General features: G+C 46.9%; 1 protein-coding gene across 3 annotated transcripts; it reads right to left on the bottom strand.

The window, feature by feature from the left end:
* Positions 1-2,404: 2,404 nt before the first annotated feature.
* Positions 2,405-22,320, bottom strand: LOC143841421 (uncharacterized). Of its 3 annotated transcripts, none has more exons than XM_077345706.1 (7): positions 22,287-22,320; positions 13,420-13,464; positions 13,154-13,198; positions 11,108-11,140; positions 7,205-7,249; positions 3,404-3,802; positions 2,405-2,530 (listed from the first exon to the last, which is right to left on the bottom strand). In XM_077345706.1, the coding sequence occupies exons 1-6, from the start codon at positions 22,303-22,305 to the stop codon at positions 3,426-3,428; spliced, it is 564 nt and encodes a 187-aa protein (XP_077201821.1). In that variant the 5' UTR covers positions 22,306-22,320; the 3' UTR covers positions 2,405-2,530; positions 3,404-3,425. The 3 variants fall into 3 exon arrangements, with proteins under 3 accessions (XP_077201821.1, XP_077201822.1, XP_077201820.1); XM_077345707.1 differs by lacking the exon at positions 22,287-22,320 and adding an exon at positions 21,070-21,091; XM_077345705.1 differs by lacking the exon at positions 22,287-22,320 and adding an exon at positions 17,095-17,320.
* Between the last annotated feature and the right edge of the window lie 1,400 nt (positions 22,321-23,720).

Below are 23,720 nucleotides of genomic sequence, written 5' to 3'. Positions count from 1 at the left end.
AATGATCTGGCCTCAAGGGAGGTGACTGGCATTTGAATCCAAGCAAGCTATCTCTGAGTTTTTGAACCGTTACCAAAATCGTGCGAGGGGTGAGAATTATCTGCCTTGTCAGCATGTCATAGCAGAAATCCCCTTCCTGGTTTAGAAAAGGAAGTCGCTGCTTTGCAGCTTGATGTCTTCAAGGACAGGAAATGGTTATTGGATACACGGGCTTTCCAGCCTTTCTTGGGCCACCATTCTGTGAAGCGGTTTGGTGATTTCTTGCATCTTGTCCTCGTTTCCTTCTTGAGCCCTCTGAGGTTGCTGATTTGATGAAGGAAACAGCATTGGGCAATGGCATAGCTAGGGCCTTTTCAGCTGCACTTGGTCTCAGATTACATCATCCTCACAAATCAGCCTCTTTCCCCCCTTCACCCCTCTAAAAGCTCCGCTTGCCTACTTTGAAGGATATGGCTAAGATCTAGCTACAGATCTACGAGTCCTTCTCTTGTCTGGCTTTAAGTTATGCCATTCCTTAGAATGTATGAGGAACACAATAAATATTCTGTATCTGTATGTGGAATGTGCATCAAGCCTTAGGGGTTTGCAAGGCGAGAGACATAGAAAGGTCGTTTTCTATTCCCTGCCTGTGTTTTGGTGAGGTGAGGCTGAGAGAGCCCTGATATTACTGATTGGTCGAGCAGTGGCAAGCCCAAGGTCACCCAGCTGGCTGCATCTGAAGGAGGAACAGGGAATTAAACCTGGCTTGCCAGGTGCTCCTAGATGTTGGTGTTCCTAACCATTACACCAAGCTGGCTCTCTGGTTGCCTCTCTTCTAAGTACTAGTCAGAGTCACTCCTGTGTAGCTTCTGAGATCTGATGAAGGTAGCCTGAGCCAGAATTCAAAAAAGAAACTGGACAACATGAGGACATTTCTGGCCTAGTTTATGAATCCACAATGCATCATTCAAAAGTTGCTTCTTTGATTAATCTCCTTTATAATATGTACTAAAAATTTAGAGGGGGGCAATTAGAATTATGAGACTAAGTCAATAACAAGGGCTTTTTTGTTTAAGGCCTATTATGCATGGGTGGTTTCCTTCGCTTTCACCATGCACATCTGTCAGGTTTTCTTGGTCGATCTTCATTGATATTCCTTCTTTCAGCACACAGTTGGTCAATGTTTTCCCAGTTTTCTGAGAGTGCTTTTGTGCCGAGTTTTCCTTTGTTTCACTTCCAAGCCAAAGGTAATTCAAAAGTATACAGATTCCCCCAACTTTCTTCTCCACCCATTTGCCACCCCTCAAAGGTGCCCATATCAAAGCTGTTCTGCCCACTCAGCACCTTCAATGGTATACAAGCTCCATTTCCATATTGTTTTTTTTTTAATTGACAAACTACATGAGTCTGGTAACACGAGATTATCACTAGTCTTGGGTTGCTTAATTTAAACAATTAAAACAATGTGAGGAAGTTTAAAAGGAGCTCTATGAGGTTTCGTTCCCTGCTGGTATTGATGTGAAAGAGGGATTGATGTGAAAGAGGGATTGTTCTCCCGTATTATGAGGTCGTGTGACTCTTTCCCACAGTGGCCAATAACATGGCAGAGAATCCCCCTAGTGTTCTGCAATATGAAAAACAGGAATTTACAGCCGTTTGTTCATTTACAAAAATAGTCTTGTTGATTTTGTGTTTTCCCCCTTTGCCCGCATTTCTTCCTGCTTCATTCAACAAATTAGTGCTAAAATGCACGGGCCCCATGAGGCTCTGGCTAGATGCGACTGTACAGCTGCAACAGGACAATTGCACAATTTTTTATTTTTAAAAAAATTGGGCACGAATCTCCAACATGCCTCACGTGACGTTCCATCCCGTTTTAGAAAAACGTGTTGTTTTTATTGTAGCTGCAGAATAAATACACCATTACTATAATATGGTCCCCTTGTGTCATTTCAGAACTCAACTAGAAATTTTTCCTTCCTGACTCAAGAGATTGGGATGGATAGGACAAGCATGGGATTAAGTCAATAACATACAAGTGGTACTGAAACCAGAAGAATTATCCCTGGACCCAGCAAGGATTTCCTTCCTTTAAAGTACTCGTTTAGAAAATCTTTCTAATTTTGAAAAAGAGAGTTTATTAATATTTCAGTTGTTGTTTACCACCTCGAGACCCCTCGGCGGTCAGAGGTAGCATAAAAATTGAATAATAATAACGTTTTCCTCCGCAAATGTGAGAGTTAAACAGGGAAGGGAAATCTTTCTGGTTCTTGAAAGGAGAAGCTGTTTTCTGAGGACAGGTTTACGTGTTTTTAATCTGCCCAGCACGAGTTTTATGGCAAAGATCAAATGCAAAAAGCAAACAAACAAACAGGCACCAAAACAATTCACTTAGCAGAACAAATAAGCACAGGAAAACCAGTCCTGACATGCAAAGTGCGTGTTTTATTATTTTTTTGATGTATAATTTGAATCTCTACACATGCATGAGAATGGGAATTTTTCAGACAGCTTCCTTTGGGATGCTTCTGCTGGGACTTCAGTTTTCGGTCTGGAAGGAGAAAGAGAAGAGATTATACACCAAGCTGGATAATGCCCTTTCAAAGCTGCAGAAGCACATTGAAAGTGCATTGTCTGACATGAACAGCTTTGAAAGGGCATCACCCCATCCTCAGAACAACCCTGACTAGTAGGCTAGGCTGAGAGAGCGTGACAGGCCCAGGGATCATCAGTGTGCTTCCTTGGCAGACTGGGGGGTTCCAACATAGATTTCCCAGATCTACCCCAACACTACACTACCACACTACGGATCACACTGTGCTAGCTTGTCCTGCTAAACTAGTGCATTCTCACTGCTGGTGCCAAACGTATGGATTCTCACGGGTTTATTGCAGAGCTCCCACATGTCTGCGGGTTTTGGCTTAAGTAGCAAAATACACTTCTATTCCCTGATCTAAGGTTTAAAGGGGTGGCAGGAGACAGTGGATGAGCGATAGAGTTGTGAGTGTCCTGCATAGTGCAGGGGATTGGACTAAAGTTACTGTTAATTGTTATTAAATTATAATTGTGGCTTTGTAATCTTTTGATGTTTTTTTAAAAGTTGTTTTGATGTTATAGTCTGCATAATGTTTCATGTAAGTTATAATGTTCTGTGTAAACCGCCCAGAGCTGCAAAGAAATGGGCGGTATAGAAAAATAAATAGGTAGGTAGGTAGACAGACAGACAGACAGACAGACAGACAGACAGACAGACAGACAGACAGACAGATAGATAGATAGATAGATAGATAGATAGATAGATAGATAGATGACCCATGAGGTCCCTTCCAACTCTATGATTCTATGATGCTATCTGGTATTTGTCGACAACACAGAAATTGGACCAGACTGGCAGAAAACGCAACCATGCGGCAACAGAACGCACCGAAGTTGGATTGGCGGCAGCGTTAGGCGTGGAAACGCTGCATTGTTCCTGGCAACTGTTCGGAGGGCAGAGGTCGCAGGCACTTCTTCCGGCAACCCGGGACGGCACAGCACTTCAGTTCTCCTGTGCAGTCTCCGTCCATCCCGCAGTCGGGAGCCTTGCAGGGATTCGGGCGCTGCTGGGCTGGGTGGTGATGATAGGTGCGGTAGCGACGGCGAGTGCCTTTCTTCCGATGCCTGCGATGCTCTTCGGAGGAAGACGAACTGGACCCACGCTTGGCTCGGCCTCTGGCAAGCGGGCTGAGGAGGGGATACCCGTCGTGTGGCTCACCCTGGGAAACGTGTGCCAGAAAGCCCACGATAGGGCACCGGCCAGGCTTCACCATCACGACGGGAGGCCCTGCGGTCAAAATAAGGGTGGAACAACAAGATAGCTCAGATCAGATCAGAATAACTTTATTGGCATAAAATTGGGGTGACGCCCTCTAGGGTTTTCTTGGCAGACTCAATACAGGGTGGTTTGCCAGTGCCTTCCCCAGTCATTACCGTTTACCCCCCCCCCCCCCAGCAAGCTGGGTCCTCATTTTACCGACCTCGGAAGGATGGAAGGTTGAGTCAACCTTGGGTCAGCTGCTGGGATCGAACTCCCAGCCTCATGGTCAGAGCTTCAGACAGCATGTCGGCTGCTTTACCACCCTGCGCCACAAGAGGCTCTCTCCCGATGTAGATTCCATCGTAAAAAGATTTTCATTTGAAACTGACAGCTACTTTTACAATAATTGCTGAGTCCCTCACATTTAGTATCATTTTAATCCAATGTGTCTAACCAACACAGCTGAATTTTAATTTCTTCAGATAGTTAGCTAAAGGGCAACGATATACATCAAACTTAAGACACACCAAAAGAATGTGGTACACTGTGTCGGGGACTCTACACCCATGCAAAGAACTACAAGTTATACAATCAGGGTGACGAAGCCTGGAAGAACTTCCGCTGGCGTATCTGGGAGCAATGCCTTTGCCCTTGGGGTGCAAATCAAGCGGAAGAGATTGGGCACTCTTTTCTACATCGCTGCTTCTATGGATGCGTTCGAGACAAAACTAACAGTGGAATCAATGTCTTGTACGTTTTTTTGGCCCAGGGGACGCATGTATTGGTTTTTACTGGCCGAGGCTACCTCTTTTGTTACCCTCCAAGTGGCTACGGTTATCTCCTTGTCAATAAATATAAGGAAGAGATTGGCACCTGCTAAGTCGACAAGATTTTTCGCTAAATTGTAAATTCCACATCGCATTTACTTCTTACCACCCTTGTTTGGAACTTTTTGAGGTTTCTTTTCCTGTTACGTAAAATTGTTTAAACCTTTTTGTTCTGGCACACTGTTGTTCCAAGGTGTTTATGCAGTGATGCAAGGGACGGCCAAACTGTGTCTCTCCAGATGTCCATGGACTAACTGAACTCATGGTAATTGTAGTCCATGGACATCTGGAAAGCCAGTTTGGCCACCCCTGGATGGCTACCTCAATAACAATAAATTTCCTTTGAATGATTATTTCTGGACTACTGGAAGCCCCCTTAAACTGGGGCCTCTATTACTTACGTCACTCACATCTGTTTATTCCACCACCCCCACCACCCCACCCTCATATTTGTTCAATCTCACAAAAACTGCAGAACGTGGGACTGGCAAGAGAAGGGAAGGAAGGACGACTTTAACCTTTTCACTGCTAGCAATTGCTAGCCCAGCCTCCTTGGACTTCAGAACCTAAGGCCGGTTTGGCCCTAGTTTGTACTGGGATGGGAGACCACCAAGGGGGGGGGGGGTCCAAGGTTGCTACGCACAGGCAGGCAATTGCAAAGCACTTCAGCTCCTCCCTTGCCCTAGGCCAGTTCTGGCCCTGTTTCCGGTGTTGGCGTGGGCATGGGGACAATGGAACAGCATAGGCCTGCCCCAGCCCTGTTTCTAGAGGCCCACTTTTGGTGAAGAAGAGTAAACCGATAGCCAGCCCAGAGTGCAAGGATGGCTCTCTTTACAAATCATATGAAAAGACTCCTGAGCTGTGGGCGTGGCCTGGTGATGTCACATCCAGGCGGAGTGTTTGGGTGATGTCACCTCCGGTGACATGTGACTTCCTTGGGCATGGCAGGGAGGTGTGGTCTGCTGCTTCTCGAAGCCTGAAGAATGCTTCAGGGGTTTCTCAACAGTGAAAAGGTTGAGAAAGGCTTTGCTAGGCTGTTGCTTCACAGCTGTAATATAAAAGCTAATCCGGGGGGGTGGGGAGGAAAACAAACATTTCTTGGAAGAACAACAGTACATTTCAGCGTTAGACTGCATGACGTGATTTTTTAAGAAATTCCCTGACTCAGATTGCTCCCCCCACCCACAGCCGCACAGTAACTGCAAAGAACAGCTTTTTAAAAGCCTGAAGGAGCCTGAGTCACCTCCGGACTGTGTGGTCACCAGCACAGATTTGCGACTCGTTAGGGACGTGGTAGTTCCCGACTTAGAATAGTCACTGCTTTTGCAAGCCGGCCCAGCCTCCAACCCACGCTGCTACCCACATGGCGGCGACAGAGTCCCCTGCACCCTGGAGATGTCCTGTCGTCTGTCTTGCTTTTCTTGTCTGTGGTCTCCATTTGCGGTGGTCTCTCCTCCACCTACTAGCCCAGGGCAGACCCTGCTTAGCTTCTGAGACTAATGTGGACCATTGGAACCACAGGTGCAATTGCGCATTGGGTTCCCCAGGCAGAAACCTCAAAGGGGTTCCTCTACATGGATTCTCCCTATACTTGCATTTCACAATGCCCAAAGGTAACGAGTGTGCTCAGGAGTCATCATGGCCTCCCACCAGAGCTGGGTCTCCTCCTCCAGCTGAAGAACTTCAGCCAGAGAGAGAGTTTATTCTAGTGGGGGATCTTGTTCAAACCAAGTACAATTATAAACTTCTGGGATCGAGCCCTTTTGGGTACCTAGCATGGAACTGCTGCATTCTCGAACCACCTACTGAAGGGGTAGTCAACCCGTGGTCCTCCAGATGTCCATGGACTACAATTCCCATGAGCCCCTGCCAGCAAACACTGGCAGGGGCTCGTGGGAATTGTAGTCCATGAACATCTGGAGGACCACAGGTTGACTACCCCTGACCTACTGGACTCTTGATTGACAGGATGTTGTTCCCCAACAGTTCCATCTGATGAGAACTTTTTTGTTCCACACACAGGTTCCTAGTATCCTGACGACATGCCCTGTTGGGCTCAAGGCGACAGGTTGAGTTACGCTTTCAAGTCTTATAGTCCCATTCACTTGCCCCAAGTTGGCAGCAGCTACATATGGCAGTTCCCTGTGTTTCCAAAATATGACTGCATCCTGCTTCTGACCCTCTTGCTCCCAACAGAGTGACTTGTAGCACCTCTGTAAATCACCCATCACCCATGGCGCTTCTCCCATTGTTGTCCATTCTTGTTCTCCTTTGGGAGAACAAATGGTATGGGGGGGAACATGTTACAGCTATCAGGAACAGTCCCCACCATCCCACTTGTCCAGTCCCTCCTGTGGCAGCCACCGTGTGGTGGCCATTTTGTGTCAGAATTCCAAAGGTGAGCACAGGCTTAAAAGGCTGGGGACTCCCGGCTGGGATACTTGCGTGTGTTGGCTAAGAACTAGTGACCGTGCTCAGAATGTTCCTGGGATGATAAAGAATGGTACTAGGGAGGTCATATTTTAAGCTGAGGGTTCAGGATACCAGTTTGTGTTACAGAAGCAGAGCAAATAGCATTGTCAAAAAAAAAAAAAAGGCTTACCTGTGGGCTGAAGGTTTCCTGCTTTAGTGGTCTGAACATTCCCCACTAGAGAAACAAAGCACAAGAGACTGAAGAAAAACGTAGGGAAGGTTCCGGACTTGTCCAGAGATTAACAACAATTATTGTGCAGATATTAACAACAATTCGGGGATGCAACTGGCGTTGATATTCTTTCTGATTCAAACATTATATTAAAATCCTCCATACTAAAATACTAAAACATTATATCCAAAAGAAGCTATTTAGAAACGATATCTAGAATTAAAATTGAGCCTATCACCTGCAACAAACTCAGGGCTTTTTCACATTCCTTGTTTGTAAGTTCCTGTTATTTTGGGCAGGAGGTTCTGTTCCACAAATGTTTGGCTCCCTCTAGTGGTCAATTTAATATTACAATGCATATATCACTGCAGATTTAAATGGCAGGTTTTTATTCTGGACATAAATCTATGTAATTGAGCACAGAAGGAGAAAAACAGATGAGAACCACCACCACCCCCCCCAAGAAACAGGACAGAGGAAAAAGAGAATGCAGAAAAGCCCTTAATATAGTTACAAGCTAGGGGAGGAAACCTCTACATCCCTGAATGTTTCTTTTAAAGTATGGAATGCAATCAGAACCAGTTCCAGATTTTGGAGGACCCTGGGCAGAGAGTTCCCAAGGCCCTACTTCACATCCACTCACCCATATGTCTCACTACTCATCTGAGCATGCCTCCTGTGCCCCACTCACCGTCCTTCCCATTGCCCATGCTCACAGCCATCAGCGCTGCCCATGGCCCTTTCCCTGATGGCACAGAGCATCTAGGAGCATGGGTGGCAGATAATTCATGAGCAAGCAGGCAGGGAAAAGGCGTGTTGGGAAGTCAACAGCAGTCGGGCCCACCAGAAACCAGCACTTGCCCCACCTGAGCATAGACTGACGCTGGCCTTATGAAAATGACACCTTATGTAAGAAGGAATAATTGTGTTTGGGATGTGGAAATGCAGTTCCACTCGTCTTCTCTGTGCTAGTCAGAATTAAGGAACTTGGGAAGATCACAGAAGTGTGGTATTTGCCCCAGAGAGAACAAAGCTCTAAAAGAAATAGATTTGAAAGAAATTGATTACTGATTATTAGTTCTGTGATATGCAAATTGGGCCCTTTAAATTCAGATTTCCACTGAAATCAGTGTTTGGAAAACTGTGGGCATTTCCGCACCCATTAAATGTAGTGTAATGTTTGCCAAAAGAAGTCACTGTATTCTGACCCTTCCATATGATGTCAACATCCAGCGTCTGGACAGTAACCAGCTCACTACATCCTCCATTTTAAAGCATGAGTTCAGGAATCACATAATGTGGATTGACCAACCTATTTAGCACTAGCTACCAGAAGGCAACCAGCAGGCAACCAGCAGAGGGAAGATATGGAGACTCAAATGTACTAAAGTTGCCTGCCTCATCCCACCCTCGCACCCAGCTCACTCTCCATTGTTCCTGGAGATGGGAATTTCTTTTTAAAATGGCTAACTTCCTGGAGCAACAAATAGGCAGACACGTGTGCAGGCGATGCCAGAAATAAAAGATTTTTTTTCAAAAGTTGTAATATAAAGCATGCCTCTCCAAAAGTTTTCTCCCCCCCCCTCCAAAACAGGAACGAGATTAATGTTTAAAAGTATCAAAGGACTCGTGATCCCATAATGGGTGGTGTCAAAAAGCACTATGCATCTATGATTAAATGCATAGGTGTTTCAATGGAGAAGTATGAAATAAAAAAAACAAATTAGTGGGCATTGGGGGACCTTTAAAACACGGAGAAAGGGGATTGGTTGTCTGGATTGATTGACAGGTGATATTTCTCAACCCAGAGGTGGCAAGTCTAGTAGTGATCCATGGCTCAGAGGCTGGTAGGGGAAGCATTCTTGAAATGGTTTGTTTCTAGGGTTGACAGATCCAGACTGGGAAATACCTGGAGATTTGGAGGGTGGAGCCTGAGGAGGATGGGCTTTGGTGAGGGGAGGGAATATGATGTCACCTTCCAAAACAGCCATTTTCTCCAGCGGAACTGATTTCAGCTGCCAGCTGTGGTGGCCTACCTAGCCTCTTTGATGCCCAGGGCAGGTGGGTGGGGCTTGGTCACATGGGATCTGGTAATGTAAGGCAGGCGTACGGGCGCAGAGGCATGCCTGGCCTCTAATACCCAAGGGGTACGCAATGCTCCTTTCTCTCTTTGGCTGAGCCCGCAATTCTGGTGGGGAAGGAAGTCCTGACTGGGCCAGTGTGAGGGAAACTGCTCCCTAGTTCTCCTCTCCCTTACAGGCGGACAGGGCATGACCTTGCATTTGCCAGCCAGCCCCGCACCAGGAACTTCGGAGGGCCGGCTTCCGAGGATGGCCATGAGTCAGGAGCAACCCCTGCTGCCTCCGTGGAGTCCCTGGCCCCACCACTTCCTGGGGTATCCAGCTTCTGCTCGCTGGCATTGCTGACAAGGAGGAGGCGCTGGACCCCCTCCTCAAGTGATGGAGCAGCCATTTAAGTCACCCTCTCTCAAGCATCCTGCCTTTAGAGAAATGGAGGTTATTTCGGGTTGACCTCTGTGCAGAGTAGGATGTACTGCAGGCTGACCTTTGTATGGACTCTGCAGGGGTCTTGGTGGCCTTCTGTAGCAGAGTACAGAGGAAAGGGGGCGGCACGTGCTTGAGACAGGAGGCATGGGACAAGAGAATGACATCATGCCAGGCCTGGTTCCTGGCTACTGATCTGCCTTGAGCTGACTGGATGATCCTTATCAGTGATTGGACAGGAGTGGCTGATTAGATAAGGACCGAATTTATGGTGTATGGTGCTAATGGTATAAAAATCTGTGCCTCGGGCAGCTGTAGGCTCTGGTTTGAGGAAAAGATCTCCAGTATCACTTTTTTAATTGAGCCAGTTTGGTATGGTGGTTAGGAGTGTGGACTAATCTGACGGGCTTGATTTCATGTTCCCCCATATGCAACCAGCTTGGTGACCTTGGGCTCTCCACAGCACTGTTCTGACCGAGCAGGAATCTCATGGCTCTCTCAACCTCACCCACCTCACAGGGTGCCTGTTGTGGGGAGAGGAAAAGGAAGGCGATTGTAAGTTGCTTTGAGACTTCTTCGGGTAGAGAAAAGCAGCATATAAGAACCAACTCTTCTTCTTCAGTAATATCAGGGCTCTCTCAGCCTCACCTACCTCACAGGGTGTCTGTTGTGGGGAGAGAAAGGGAAGGCAATTGTAAGCTGCGCTGAGACTCCTTCGGGTAGAGAAAAGTGGCATATAAGAACCAACTCTTCTTCTTCAGTAATATCAGGGCTCTCTCAGCCTCACCTACCTCACAGGGTGTCTGTTGTGGGGAGAGGAAAGGGAAGGCAATTGTAAGCTGCGCTGAGACTCCTTCGGGTAGAGAAAAATGGCATCTAAGAACCAACTCTTCTTCTTCTTCTTCTACAGCCATTATAAGGATATCTTCCCAGCCCGCGACAGGTGCAAATGAACTGGTCCCTAATAATGGGGATATCAAGGGCATGAGCCCTGGTCACCATACCCTGGATACACTGCCAACCAGTTGGCAACCCTGCTTCACACACACACACACACATACACACACACACACACACAAAGAGAGAATCGCAGATCTGCAAGTCTTACGGTTCCCTGGATAGAAGGAAATTGTGATTGAACCAGTGGAAACGTGTACCACATGGGCATCCCCAAATATAAACAGCAAAGGATCAAGCAAGAATTCGAAGCACATGCTGTACATTTTGCTGGGAAGACTGATGAGAGCAGCGCTCCGTCCAGCTTCCCAGTCGTTCATTCCAGACATCTCAGAAGAAACGGAGCCTGAACTCCAAAGAGCAGGTTGACGGTCAAAAGGGGAACGTTCAGCAGGCTTACCTGTTGCATTGTCAGTTGCTCCTTCGGAGGAATCTAGGGACAAGAAGGTCATGCCATGAAAAGAAAACGCTTAGGACTGCCAAAATCCAGGTGGGGCCTGGAGACCTTCCAGAATTACAACAGATCTCCAGCCCGTGGATATTGGCTCTCTTGGACAAAACGGCTCCTTTGGAGAATGGACTCTAATGGCGTTGTACTCTGCTGAGCCCTCTCTCCTCCCCCAAATTCTGAGAGCCAGGGTGATGTAGCGGTTAAAGAGTGACGACCTCTAATCTGGAGAGCCGGGTTTGATTCCTGACTCCTCCGCATGTAGCCAGCTGGGTGACTTTGGGCCAGTCACAGTTCTCTCAGAGCTACTCTTGCAGAGTAGTTCTCTTTAGAGCTCTCTCGGCCCCACCTCCCTCACGGGCTGCCTGTTGTGGGGAGAGGAAGGGAAAGGTGTTTGTAAGCCACTTTGGGACTTAGGCAGTGAAAAGCGGGGTATAAAAAAAGCAGCTCCTCTTCCTCTTCACCTCAAATCTTCAGGAGTTTCCCAACCCAGAGTTGGCAAAACTAGCAATGTAAAGTCTACACCAGATCACTGTCCCTTCCGCATTAAAAAACAAACAAACTCAAATCCTCCATATAGGCCATCCAAATGACTGGAGGAGGGGGGAATCCTTAATGAAGTCCCCACTGCCTCACTTGCCTCAGTGTAAGCCCCTCCCACTTGTCCTCATAAGCCACACCCCCAAACTCTGCCTCTTCCCCCTCCCCATACTGTAAAACTTGTTTGCACAGAATCCGCTCTGCTTGAGAAGGCTTCAGCTTTGGACGTCACTTTACACAGAAAAGCATTGCTTTTTTAGACCGAGTGGACCCCATGGCTAGCACACCTAGGAGCCATCCTCACTCCTCCAAGAGAGCAAACTCAGGTTGCCCCCCACCAGGTGGTTCCTGGAGATCCACCTCTGTTGCAGTTGATCTTCAGGTATCCGAGATCAGTCCATCTGGAGAAAGTGGCTGCTTCGGAGAGAGGGCTCTCAGGCATTTATAAGCCACTGAGGTCTCTCGCCATATCTCCAGGTATTTCCCAATCCAGAGCTGGCATCTCTAGAGCAAACACTGCTTGAATTTTCCTTTCCAGCATGCAAATAAAGGCTGGCGGCTGAACTAGTTCCTAGCAAAACCCAAAACCAAAATCCCAAGTAATATATGTTTTCAGACTAGTCAAAATTGACACTCCACATTGCACAAGCTGTTGAGTTCTCCAGAACTGGCTGCTGAAAAGGGAGAGGAAAATGCCACCTGGTGCCCACTGAAGTCAGCTAAGCCTCTTGCAAAGGGGTTGGGTTGGGAAATACCTGGAGATTTGGGGGGTGAAGCCCAGGGATGGTGGTGTTTGCGGCAGGGAGGCAGCTTAGTGGGCTACGATGTCACAGAGTCCACCCTCCAAAGCACCCAGCAGCAGAGATACTAGGGTGGTTTTGAGACAAGCTACAACAGTTGTTGTACATTAATCAGTTCAGACAAGTTTTCTTGCACGCTCATTTTCCTTGCTTGTAAGTTCCTGTTTCTTAAGAGGATTTCTGTCCTGCGTGTGTTCTGCCCCCTCTAGTGGTCGATTCTATATTACACCATGTATGTCCTGCAGATCTCCAGATTTGAACTTCAAATTTTTATACTGGGTATAAACTGGTGTAATATCAAATCGATGACTAAAGATAGCAAAAAGTGTTCAGAATGGGGGTGGTGTTCTCACGTGGCCACCAGTCCTGGGAAAGGGGGCAGAACCTGGACAACTACTCCTGCCCCAAACCGCCTCCTATCTCTCCTCCCCCTCCTCCTCCAGTGTGGCAGGGAGGCGTGGCCAGCTGACCTCACTTCCTGCCTATTCCCGGGTCTCCTTGAAGCCTGAAAAACATGTCAGGGGCTCCTCCACGGTCAAAAGGTCACAAAAGGCTGCTATAGGCCTTTACTTCAAAATACGAAGGATGAATCTGCACCACCAAAGATCAGGATCCAAACGGTGTGAAAAGTGTTGTTTTTTCCCCCCAGAAAACTTACTGTTAGCTACTTCAGTCAACGTTTCCTCAGCCGAACTGATGACATCTAAAGGAACCAAAAGAAAAAAAAGAGTAATTTGTAGATACTCAGGCCTGGTTTCTGGTGGGGGGTCTTGTGGCTGAGAATGAAACAGCGCTACTGTAGAAGAGTTGACCCAAAGGACAATTCAGCCACAGATGCTGGCTGCTTTGTACGGTATGAGGCATGCTGGGGGAGGCCCTTCGCTCAATGTATGTAGCAACCAAACACCAAAACGCAAAGCTTACCTCTGGGGCGGCTTGTTTCATTAAGAGGACTTGAAGCTAGAATCCCTATAGGAATTAAGACAAAAGGGTAGTTCTCAGTTAGGGTCAGGAGGTTTGCATCCCAAATAGCGATCTCACACTCCAGAAGACAGAGAGTTCAGCACGATCTGAACATGCTGGAAAAGTGGGCAAATGAGAACATGATGCAATTCAACAAGGAGAAGTATAAAGTTCTATATCTGGGTCACGAAAATGAGAAGTATGCACACTGGACAGGAATATATTTCTGGGAAGCAGTGTACATGAACGAGATCATGGGGTATTTGTGGGCTGTAAGCTAAATATGAGCTGACAGTTTGATGCGGTGGTAAAGAAGGCAAATGCATCACATTGAAATCACAAGGTGTCATAGTCCTGCTGTATACCACATTGGTCAGACCCAATGTGGAGTACTGTGTGCAGTTCAGGAGGCCTCACTTCAAGAAGGACGTGGACAAAACTGAAGAGGGTGCAGAGGAGAGCAACAAGGATGATCCGGGGCCTGGGGACCAAGCCCTGTGAGGAAAGGCTGAGGGACCTGGGAACGTTCAGCCTGGAGTAGAGGAGGTTGAGAGGGGACATGGTGGTTGTCTTTATTATTATTATTTATTTGATTTATAACCCGCCACTCTAGATACTGTCTCACAGCGGGTTACAATCGGATCATAAAACCCCCACAAGATAAAAACTAGAACAATTTGTGTCTGAAAGGTTTTCAAATAAGTCTTTAAAAGGTTGTCACTTGGAGGAGGGCAGGAAGCTGCTCCTGGTGGCAGCAGAGGCTAGGTCCCGCAGTAAAGACTTTCAACTATGTATAGAACACTACTGGCTACGTATGGGGGGGGGGGGGAATTCACAGTCCACGTAGTTCAGCAGTGGAATCGACTGCCTAAGGGAGCGGTGAGCTCCCCTTCACTGGTGGTCTTCAAGCAGCAGCTGGGCAGATTCTTATCCTGGATGCTTTAGGCTGACTTTGCATTGAGCAGGGCGTGGGACTAGATGTCCTGGATGGCCCCTCCCAACTCTACAGGTCTAAGATTCTATAAACAAAACCAAAAGACTGTGGGAAAGGTATAGAACAATCACTGTAGACACAAAATGTGCTGGACTGAGCTTTGCCTGCAGCCAAATACCTGTCCAAACTGTGTGAAAGCTACAGGGAGGGCTCAGAGCTGATGGAGCAACGAAGCATGGAAATGTCACCTGGAGTATTGATGGGAGCCAGGTGAGAGGGTTCACATACTGTTTCTCATGCGCAGCTCTAATTTTTTGGAAACTAACCCTCTCCCCCCCCCCAAAAAAAAAAGGCTCTGTGTGAGACCAACAAGTGTGGAAAAACTTGTACACCTATTGAACCAGGATTGGCTGAGACTCACCAATAAGTCCTTGCTAGGTTCCAACCCAAGTTTACAGAGCTGTAATGCCCTGACCAGAATAGGTGCCAGCTTGGTGAGATGGTTAAGAGGGGCAGCCTTTAATCTGGAGGGCCAGGTTAGATTCCCTACTCCTCCACATGCAGCCAACCGGGTGACCTCGAGCTAGTCACAGCCCTGATAGTTCTGTTCTCACAGAGCAGTTCTTCCAGAGCTCTCTCAGTCCCACCTATTTCACAGGGCGTCTGCTGCAGGGAGCAGAATGGAAGGTGATTTTACACCACTTTGAGACTCCTTTGGGGAGTGAGAATCAGGGTATTTATATGGTCATAGAACATATATAAGAAATAAAAAGTGTGTAGAACTTTAGGATAGAAGAAGAAGAAGAAGAAGAAGAAGAAGAAGAAGAAGAAGAAGGTTTTTACATGCTGCTTTTCTCTGCTTGAAGGAGTCTCAAAGCAGCTTACAGTCGCCTTCCGCTTCCTCTCCCCACAACAGACACCCTGTGAGGTAGTTGAGGCTAAGAAAGCTCTGATGTTACTGAAGAAAAAGAGTTGGTTCTTATATGCCGCTTTTCTCTACCCGAAGGAGTCCCAAAGCGGCTTATAGTCGCCTTGCCTTTCCTCTCCCCACAACAGACACCCTGTGAGGGAGGGGAGGCTGAGAGAGCCCTGATATCACTGCTTGGTCAGAACAGCTTTATCAGTGCTGTGGAAAGCCCAAGGTCACCCAGCTGGCTACATGTGGGGTTGCGGGGGATCAAACCCCCCCCTAACCACTACACCAAGCTGACTCAGTTAATAGCAATATTAAAATTTAAACTGAAAGAGGTATTTTAAAATATTAAAAAGAAACTCTCAGAATGTTAAATAGATTAAAGGATCAATTTCTAGACCTTTAAGCATGCTTCCTGTCTTTGGATCACAAGAGCACAAAATTTCACCACCAACAGAGAGATCTGAGGCTTTTCCTCCAATAGAAGTTCTCTAACCTGCTCTGCACTAGGTTGGCATGGCCTTGTGTCTATAAGTGGGCAAATAAGCCTGGCTCGTGCTAGATTGTAAAATGGGCAGCAGAAGAAAATATGTTTGATCATCTCCACTTCTTTTCGGGACCAGGAACATAGTCCCTCTGCAAAAGGGATTCTTCTGTATCAGCCCTCCAAGACTGCTGAGGGAATGGCTGATAATATCTTCAGTAATATCAGGGCTCTCTCAGCCTCACCTCCCTCACAGGGTGTCTGTTGTGGGGAGAGGAAAGGGAGGGTGAATGTAAGCCGCTTTGAGACTCCCTCGAGTAGAAAAAAGTGGCATATAAGAACCAACTCTTCTTCTTCAGTAATATCAGGGCTCTCTCAGCCTCACCCACCTCACAGGGTGTCTGTTGTGGGGAGAGGAAAGGAAAGGTGAATGTAAGCCGCTTTGAGACTCCTTCGGGTAGAGAGAAGTAGCATATAAGAACCAACTGTTCTTCTTCTTCAACTCACAAGGACTGACCCTGCTTGAGATTGGGCTTGCCTGGGCCATCTTATTACTAAACAAAAACCCTAGTCAGGCAATGCTCTCCCTAACCCCTGCCTGATGAAGACCTTTCTTTCAAGTGAGCCCTGAATTACGTGCACCAAAACTCAAACTAGGGATCCCAGGCTTCAGGTGGGATGTGGAGATCCCCCAGAATTACAGCTCATCTCCATACTACAGAGATCAGTTCCTCTGGAGAACATGGGTGCTTTGCAGGGTAGACTCTGTGGCCCCACACTCTGAGGCCTGAGGTCCCAGAGAACCAGCATGATGGTTAAGAGTGTAAGACTCTAAACTGGAGAACCAGGTGTGACTCCACTCCTTCTCCACATGCAGGCTGCTGGGTGGCCTTGAGCTAGTCACAGTTCTCTAAGAGCTGTTCTCACAGAGCAGTTCTGTTAAAGCTCCCAACCCCACCTACCTCCATTGTATCCATGGTGGGGAGAGGAAGGATAGGTGATTGCAAGCCTTTCTGAAACACATGAGGCCTGCTGGGTGACCTCGGGCCAGTCGCAGTTCTCTCAGAGCTCTCTCAGCCTCAACTACCTCACATGGTATCCGTTGTGGGGAAAGCAAGGGGAAATTGTTTGTCAGCCACTCTAGGACTCCTTCGGGTAGTGAAAAGCAGGGTGTTAACAACCAGCTCTTCTTCTGCCCTCCGTTCCCAAATCTCCGGGAGTTTCCTAACTTTGGTCAACCCTGCCCCACCCCCAGCTCAAATCCTATCTCAAATCTTTGAAATTCCAGTGGTTCTACAGACTCACCAGCCCCCAGGAACAGTAGAGAGGCCACAAATAGAATTCTGGACATCTTGAAGCGGAGATGGTCGTTTCCCTAGAAGCTCAGAGGGACTCCTGTCCTTATATACATTCCGAGCAGCCAGAACTGGACCCTCTGGCATTAAATCTCCGTTGCACAATTTCTGGAAGGCCGTGTCCTCCACTTTACTGCATCTTGGGTAACTTTGCCTGGCAAGTGACCCATAAGCTCCCGATGTCCAGCGGTACCTTGGACAATAGCTCAGGTGTTCCCGGAGGCACAAACCATTCATTAAAAACAAACACAGCTTTGTGTCGGGCCATGGAGCCAAACAAAACGGAGCTTGCTGGAGATTAATTGTTTTGAACCAGGTTGTGACCTGTTCCTTGTTCCTGAAACATGCCTACTACGGTAGACCTCCAGGGGCCTTCAGGCCCAGCCGTGCCTCTCTCATGCTGTTCCTGGTGTGATAATAATGGCTGGCATGATCATTCATATCCCATTCACCGCTCTGCACCGGGGTCTGGAGGGATTGTATCCCAGGGGTAGGTGCGTGCTCTTATCGGGATGGGCCAGGCCAGCTCAATCTCGTCATAAACTAAGTAGTAACGAAGGCTGCTACTTGGATGGGAGATCAGCAAGAAAGTCCTGAGTCACCAGGTGCCTACAGAGGAGGGGTGGCCAAACAGTGGCTCTCCAGATGCCCATGGACTACAATACCCATGAGCCCAGCAGGGGCTCATGGGTATTGTAGTCCATGGGCATCTGGAGAGCCACCGTTTGGCCACCCCTGCTACAGAGGTTACCATAAGACGGCTGTGACTTGACAGACTTTTCTTTCACAACTAGAGTGTTTGCATGTGTGCCACAGTCACAGTAACAATAATATAAGTTTTCAGGATAGAGCAATGTGTATGTTCCATCTGCCCCCCTCTTCCCTCCTCTATGAGATTGCTAGTGGGGGGAATGGATTGTTTGAATTGGTTTTTTCTGCCATTTCTTGATTTGTGATTATGGATCTCTGTGTTCTATGTCTGGGGTTTTAAGGGGAGTTTCATTGGGGATTTTATTCAGGCTATTGTAACCTGCCACGAGCCACTTGGGAGTGGTGGGTAATAAATTGAAATAATAATAAGTTTAAAAAAATTAATTTTATGTGGTCTAGTCAAAGTAATTGACCCAATGCTGTTTCAGATGGCATGTTTTATATTTGTGATTTTATGACATTTCATGACATGTTCTATATTTGTGGTTTTAAACACCCTTTTGGGACTTAGATATTTCTCTTTTGCACTCATTCAATATTTTAATTGTGTATTTAAACTTTGGCCTGAATCGCCATAAATAAAACTTTTACTCCTGGGACTCACTTTTGAAAAGGCTGCCACAGCTTATCTTCAGTCACACAGTAAAAGATCCTTGTGCATTTAAAAAAAAAAAACCCACCCAAGCAATCAAATCTCAAATGGCCAATCAGAAGCCTTGCTGGGAAAAAGCCCCACCTAGCCCACCCCACCGAGGCCACACCCTAAAAATCCTTGGCAGGTTGCCAGGAAATGTGTCCCAGGTCAGCTGGGCCCTTTAAAAAGCCTTAGCACTTTAACCACCTCTTTTTTTAAAAAAAACCTTGAATACAAGCACCTCACTCTTTCCTCTCTCAAGCAGACCTATATAAAACTTTCTTCCAGCACCACATTCAAAGCAATCTACCTTCTTCCTGATTTCTTCCCTGTACAACTTCCAGATCCAAATATAATAATAGTCAGTATTATGGTATGCATTGTCTTGGTCTTGGTTGCCAGTGGTTAAGAGCAGTGGCTTCTAATCTGCCAAGCGAGGTTTGATTCCCCACTCTTCCACCAGTTGGGTAGCCTTGGGCTAGTCACAGTCCTGATAGTGCCATTCTGACCGAGCAGTTCTGTCAGAGCTCTCTCTGCCTCACTTGCCACATAGAATGACTTGCGGGGAGAGGAAGGGAAGGCAGTTGGAAGCTGTGACTCGTTTGGGCAGTGAAAAGTAGTGTAAAAAATCCATCTCTTGGTCTTCTTTTCCAGTAACACATCCTTACACTTAAAGATCTTTTCTAGCTCCTTCATGGTAGCCAAGTAGCAATCTCTTTCTGATTTCTGGGTTGCAGATTTGGCTGAAGGCGTCCGTGCCCATTCACAAAATCCTTTGTGTTGGATGATTTAAATTTGAATTAATTTTTCCCTGTCAAGTCACAGCTGACTTACGGTGACCCCACCGGGTTTTCAAGGGAAGAAGTGTTCAGAGGTAGTTTGCCTTTGCATACCTCCGCTCACAATCCTCGTGTTTCTTAGTGGTCTCCCATCCAAATATCTGCCAGCATTGATTCATTGACCCTGCTTATCTTCCAAGACCTATGGTCAGGGCATTTTGGATAATACAGACACCTTAATCCTTTTCAAAAGGCTTTAAGGCTTTAAGCGCTAAAGGGACCGACTGATGGAAATTGCTTTTATCTTGGTGAACTTCTAAATCATATTTTTGACTTTCAAAAGCACCCATTGTGTATTCAAGAAACTGGTCATCTGAGAGGTAGGCGGGCAGCCTGGCTCAAGACACCATTGGCTTGCTCATGGGAGGAAAGGGGAGTTGGGTTTGGCCATAACTCTGTCAAAGGTCTGTCAAAACCCATTTCAGAAAATCTTCTCAAAAATACTTTCCAGAAAATCTGGAAAACGTTCTGCTTTGGAAGGACATCCAGGAGCAGGTTGGGAAGCCAAGTTCACTGAAATGGGCATGTTTGATCAAGCGGCTGTAACCTGCTAAAAGTGGAGGAGAAGAAGAAGAAGAAGAAGAAGGTATCTTTAAATCTATAGATCACCCTCTCCGCCAGAGTGGACTCTGCGGTGAACAACATATATTTGACAATGCACTTAAAAACAGAGACTATTCTAAAATCAGTTCTAAAATTCTAAAAATTCCAACTAATAGTGAAGAACCAGAACCCAGAACCCAGGGTGGGGGTGCAATTGAGTCTCCAAGAGGCCTACAATCACCTTCCCTTCCTTTCCCTGCAAGAGGCATGTTGTGCAGTAGTTGGGGCTGCCAGAATTTGGACAGAACTGTGCCTGGCCTAAGGTTATCGGCAGGCTTCAAGTCAATGAGACCTGAGGAATCAAACCCAGTTCTCCTGATTAGAGTCTGCCGCACCTAACCACTACACCATGCTGGATAAAAATTTGGGAAGATGTTCTTCTAATACAAGGGTGTCAAACATAGGGCTCACGGACCAGAACCAACCCATCCAAGGCTTTTATCTGGCCCATAAGCAACTGGTCACTACCTTTATGGCCAGATGACAGAGCCTGTGCATTATGTCCCTGCACACTGCCCTGCTAATGAGAAATGGGCAGTGAAAATCGGAAGGTAGATGGCAGGGAGAAACTTAAGGCAGCCTTTCTCAACTTTTCCGCTGTAGATAAATCCCTGGAACATTCTTCAGGCTTCGAGAAACCCCAGAAGTGGGATGATTGTGCAGAATATGGTTGGGAAGCACAGCTGTGTACATGCCCGGCCAGGGGCCTTCCCCTTCTCACCCTCTCCAGGCCCATCACTGGCCATTTTGGGAGGGGGGGTCGATATGACCATAAATGTGTTAAACCAGGGGCAGTCAACCTGTGGTCCTCCAGATGCCCATGGACTACAATTCCCATGAGCCCCTGCCAGCATTTGCTGTCCATGAACATGTGTTAAACCATAACCATTTATGGTCATATCACTCAATAAATCTTTAACACATTTTAAATATATATATATTTAATGAATTCATCCCCACCCATTCAAGAACCCCTTCCAGGGCAGTCAAGAAACTCCAGGGTTTCACAAAACCCTGCTTGAGAAAACCTGCTTTAAGGAAATACTGTGTTAATGTTTTAAGCGTGATTTTGAGTCAGAAGATAGTATTGTTGATTAGGTTTTCCTGTGTCCTTCCAAAAAGTGTGTTTCTCCCATACCTGGCATTACATTTTATGGCTCACACAGCCCTGCCGGACAAAGCACCATTCATGTCAGCTCCAGTCGTGTGCTCTCGTAACAAATGAGTTTGCCACCTCTCTTCTAATGCTTCCCTGTGGCACACCTCCTTGGGCCTGTGCTCTGGTAAGACCTCAGAGCCCAACCCAGGAGCCCTCTGGATCACTGGAGCGTTTCACAGGCCTAGGAATGGAACAGAAAACACACTTAGGGCCTCACTGTAAATCTCCTTCTACAAATAAATGTTTTCCCCCTTTCCTAAATGTGCAATTGAATAATGCTTCATGAAGGAGGAAACCAGCACATGGGGAAAGAAGAAAATATTAACGCTTTCCTCCCTTGTACTCTTCCTGCTAGAAAAAGCTACTTTTATACCTGGGATGCTTTTACACTTGCTATGGATGGGGATGGGTACCTATATGGATTGCTCTGCCCCAGATAGCCCAGGCTAGCCCGATCTCGTGAGAACACAGAAGTTAAGCGGGGTCAACCCTGGTTAGAAGAAGAAGAGGAGGAGGAGATGGTTCTTACTTGCTGTTTTTCTCTACCAGAAGGAGTCTCAAAGCGGCTTCCAATCGCCTTCCCTTTCCTCTCCCCACAACAGACGCCCTGTGAGGAAGATGAGGCCGAGAGAGCTTCTGATAGAACTGCTCTATGAGAACAGCACTATCAGGGCTGTGACAAGCCCAAGGTCACCCACCTGGCTGCATGTGGGGGAGGAGAGGGGAATCAAATCTGGCTCGCTGATTAGAAGTCCGTGCTCCTAACCGCTACACCAAGCTGGCTAATAAAATCAGAGTCCAGTAGCACCTTTAAGAACTGACCATCATAACAGTAGGAATATATGGTTATGATGGTCAGTTTATAGTCTGACGAAGGGTGCTTGCACTTGAAAGCTCACGCCTTGAATAAATCTTTGTTGGTCTTACAGGTGCTACTGGACTCTGATTTTATTGATAGTGTCTGATATCGGAGCACCCAAAAATGCACCACAAGTGAGTTGGGCTAGAGATTTAGCAGAGTCTAGTTTCAGGGCTGCTGGTATAAAGAATCTGCCCTTTGTTCGATAGAATTTCAATATGTTACTTGCTGATCCTTGCCCTAGTTCTGATGTATATGAATAATGGCTAGCATTTGGAGGGGCAACTTGCAAGGAAAACCAGGGTTGTGACATGGGGAGCAGGCAATGGCAAATCACCTCTGAACGTCCCTTGCATGGCAGCCAGACAATCTTAGGATCTCCTGGTCATGTTACACATACACAGCCAATAGATGGTGTACACAGCATGTAGCAAGTTTAATTAGGGATCCCAACAGAAGTGTGCTAATTTCCAAGACAATAACAAACAAGTCCCGGTAGGCTACCCTGGTTTCGATATCCTTTACGAGTGTACAAGGTCTGCATCAAAACACAAAAAGATAACGAATATTATACCCCTTACCAGAGGTCTATAGTCACAATGGAGATGCATACACACATGCCATACAATAAATAAACAGAAGAAGAAGAGCAGGATTTTTTATACCCCACTTCACTACTCAAAGGAGCCCCAAAGTAGCTTACTAGCACTTTTGCTTTCCTCTCCCCACAACATCTCGAGAAAGCTCTAACAAAAATGCCCTGCAAGACCAACTCTAAGAGAACTGTGACTAGCCCAAAGTCACCCATCTGGTTGCATGCAGAAGAGTGGGGAATCACCCAGTTCTCCAGATTAGAGTCAACCACTCCTAACCATTACATCATGCTGGCTTGGGAGAAGAAGAGCTGGAGGGGGGGTGGTTGTACCCTGTTTTTCTACCCAAAGGAGTCTCATAGCAGTTTACTATTGCCTTCTCTTCTTTTCCCCACAACCAACACCTGTGAGGTAGGTGAGGCTAAGAGAGCTCTGAGAGAACTGTGACCGGCCCAAGGTCATCCAGCTGGCTGCATGCGGGGGAGTGGGGAAATCAAACCCAGTTCTCCACATTAGAGGCCGCCGTTATTAACCACTACACTAAGCTGGCACCAAAGAAGGCAGGAAATGGCAAACCACCTTATCTCTTGCCTTGAAAAACCTTCCAGGGATGCCTTAATTCAGCTGTGAGTTGACTACAAAAAATCCCTTTATAGGTCAGATCAATATGCACAGGTCTGCTTCATTCGGAGCCATTTGTTTTCGTGCCACTTACCCAATAACATACCCCTTTCTTAATCCTAATGCTCCACTATGGTGAAGCAGTTCTTTGGGTGCCTTGTTTTATTTATTTATTTATTTTTCGGTTTGTATACTGCCACTCTCCACAAAAGCCGTCTCGTGGCGGTTCACAGAATAAAACAATAAAATTACATTATAAAACCCCCATAAAACCCCCATGCAAACAAATCTCTTGGGCAACCTCGTGGTTCTGCAGAACACGACTGTGAGCCAGCACATCTGACTTTGGCAGAGGACAACATCGGCCACACGGTGGAGCTGCCGTTCCACATGAACCGACGTGGCTGAGTCTTGGTTCCCTCCTCTCCAAACTTGGCCCCAAGATTTCGACACAAGCCTGTGGACCAAAAGTTGCGTGAGATGCGTAAAGAGAGCCGCAAGCCCCCGAAAGCAAGCCGAATGCTCCACGGGAAATGAAGACAGCAAGATCTTAGGAA

This window comes from Paroedura picta, chromosome 7 (assembly GCF_049243985.1).
Source record: "Paroedura picta isolate Pp20150507F chromosome 7, Ppicta_v3.0, whole genome shotgun sequence".
In the NCBI taxonomy this organism is placed as follows: Eukaryota; Metazoa; Chordata; class Lepidosauria; order Squamata; family Gekkonidae; genus Paroedura; species Paroedura picta.
Note: the sequence above shows the minus strand (reverse complement) of the source record. Positions and strands in the feature narration are given on the sequence as shown.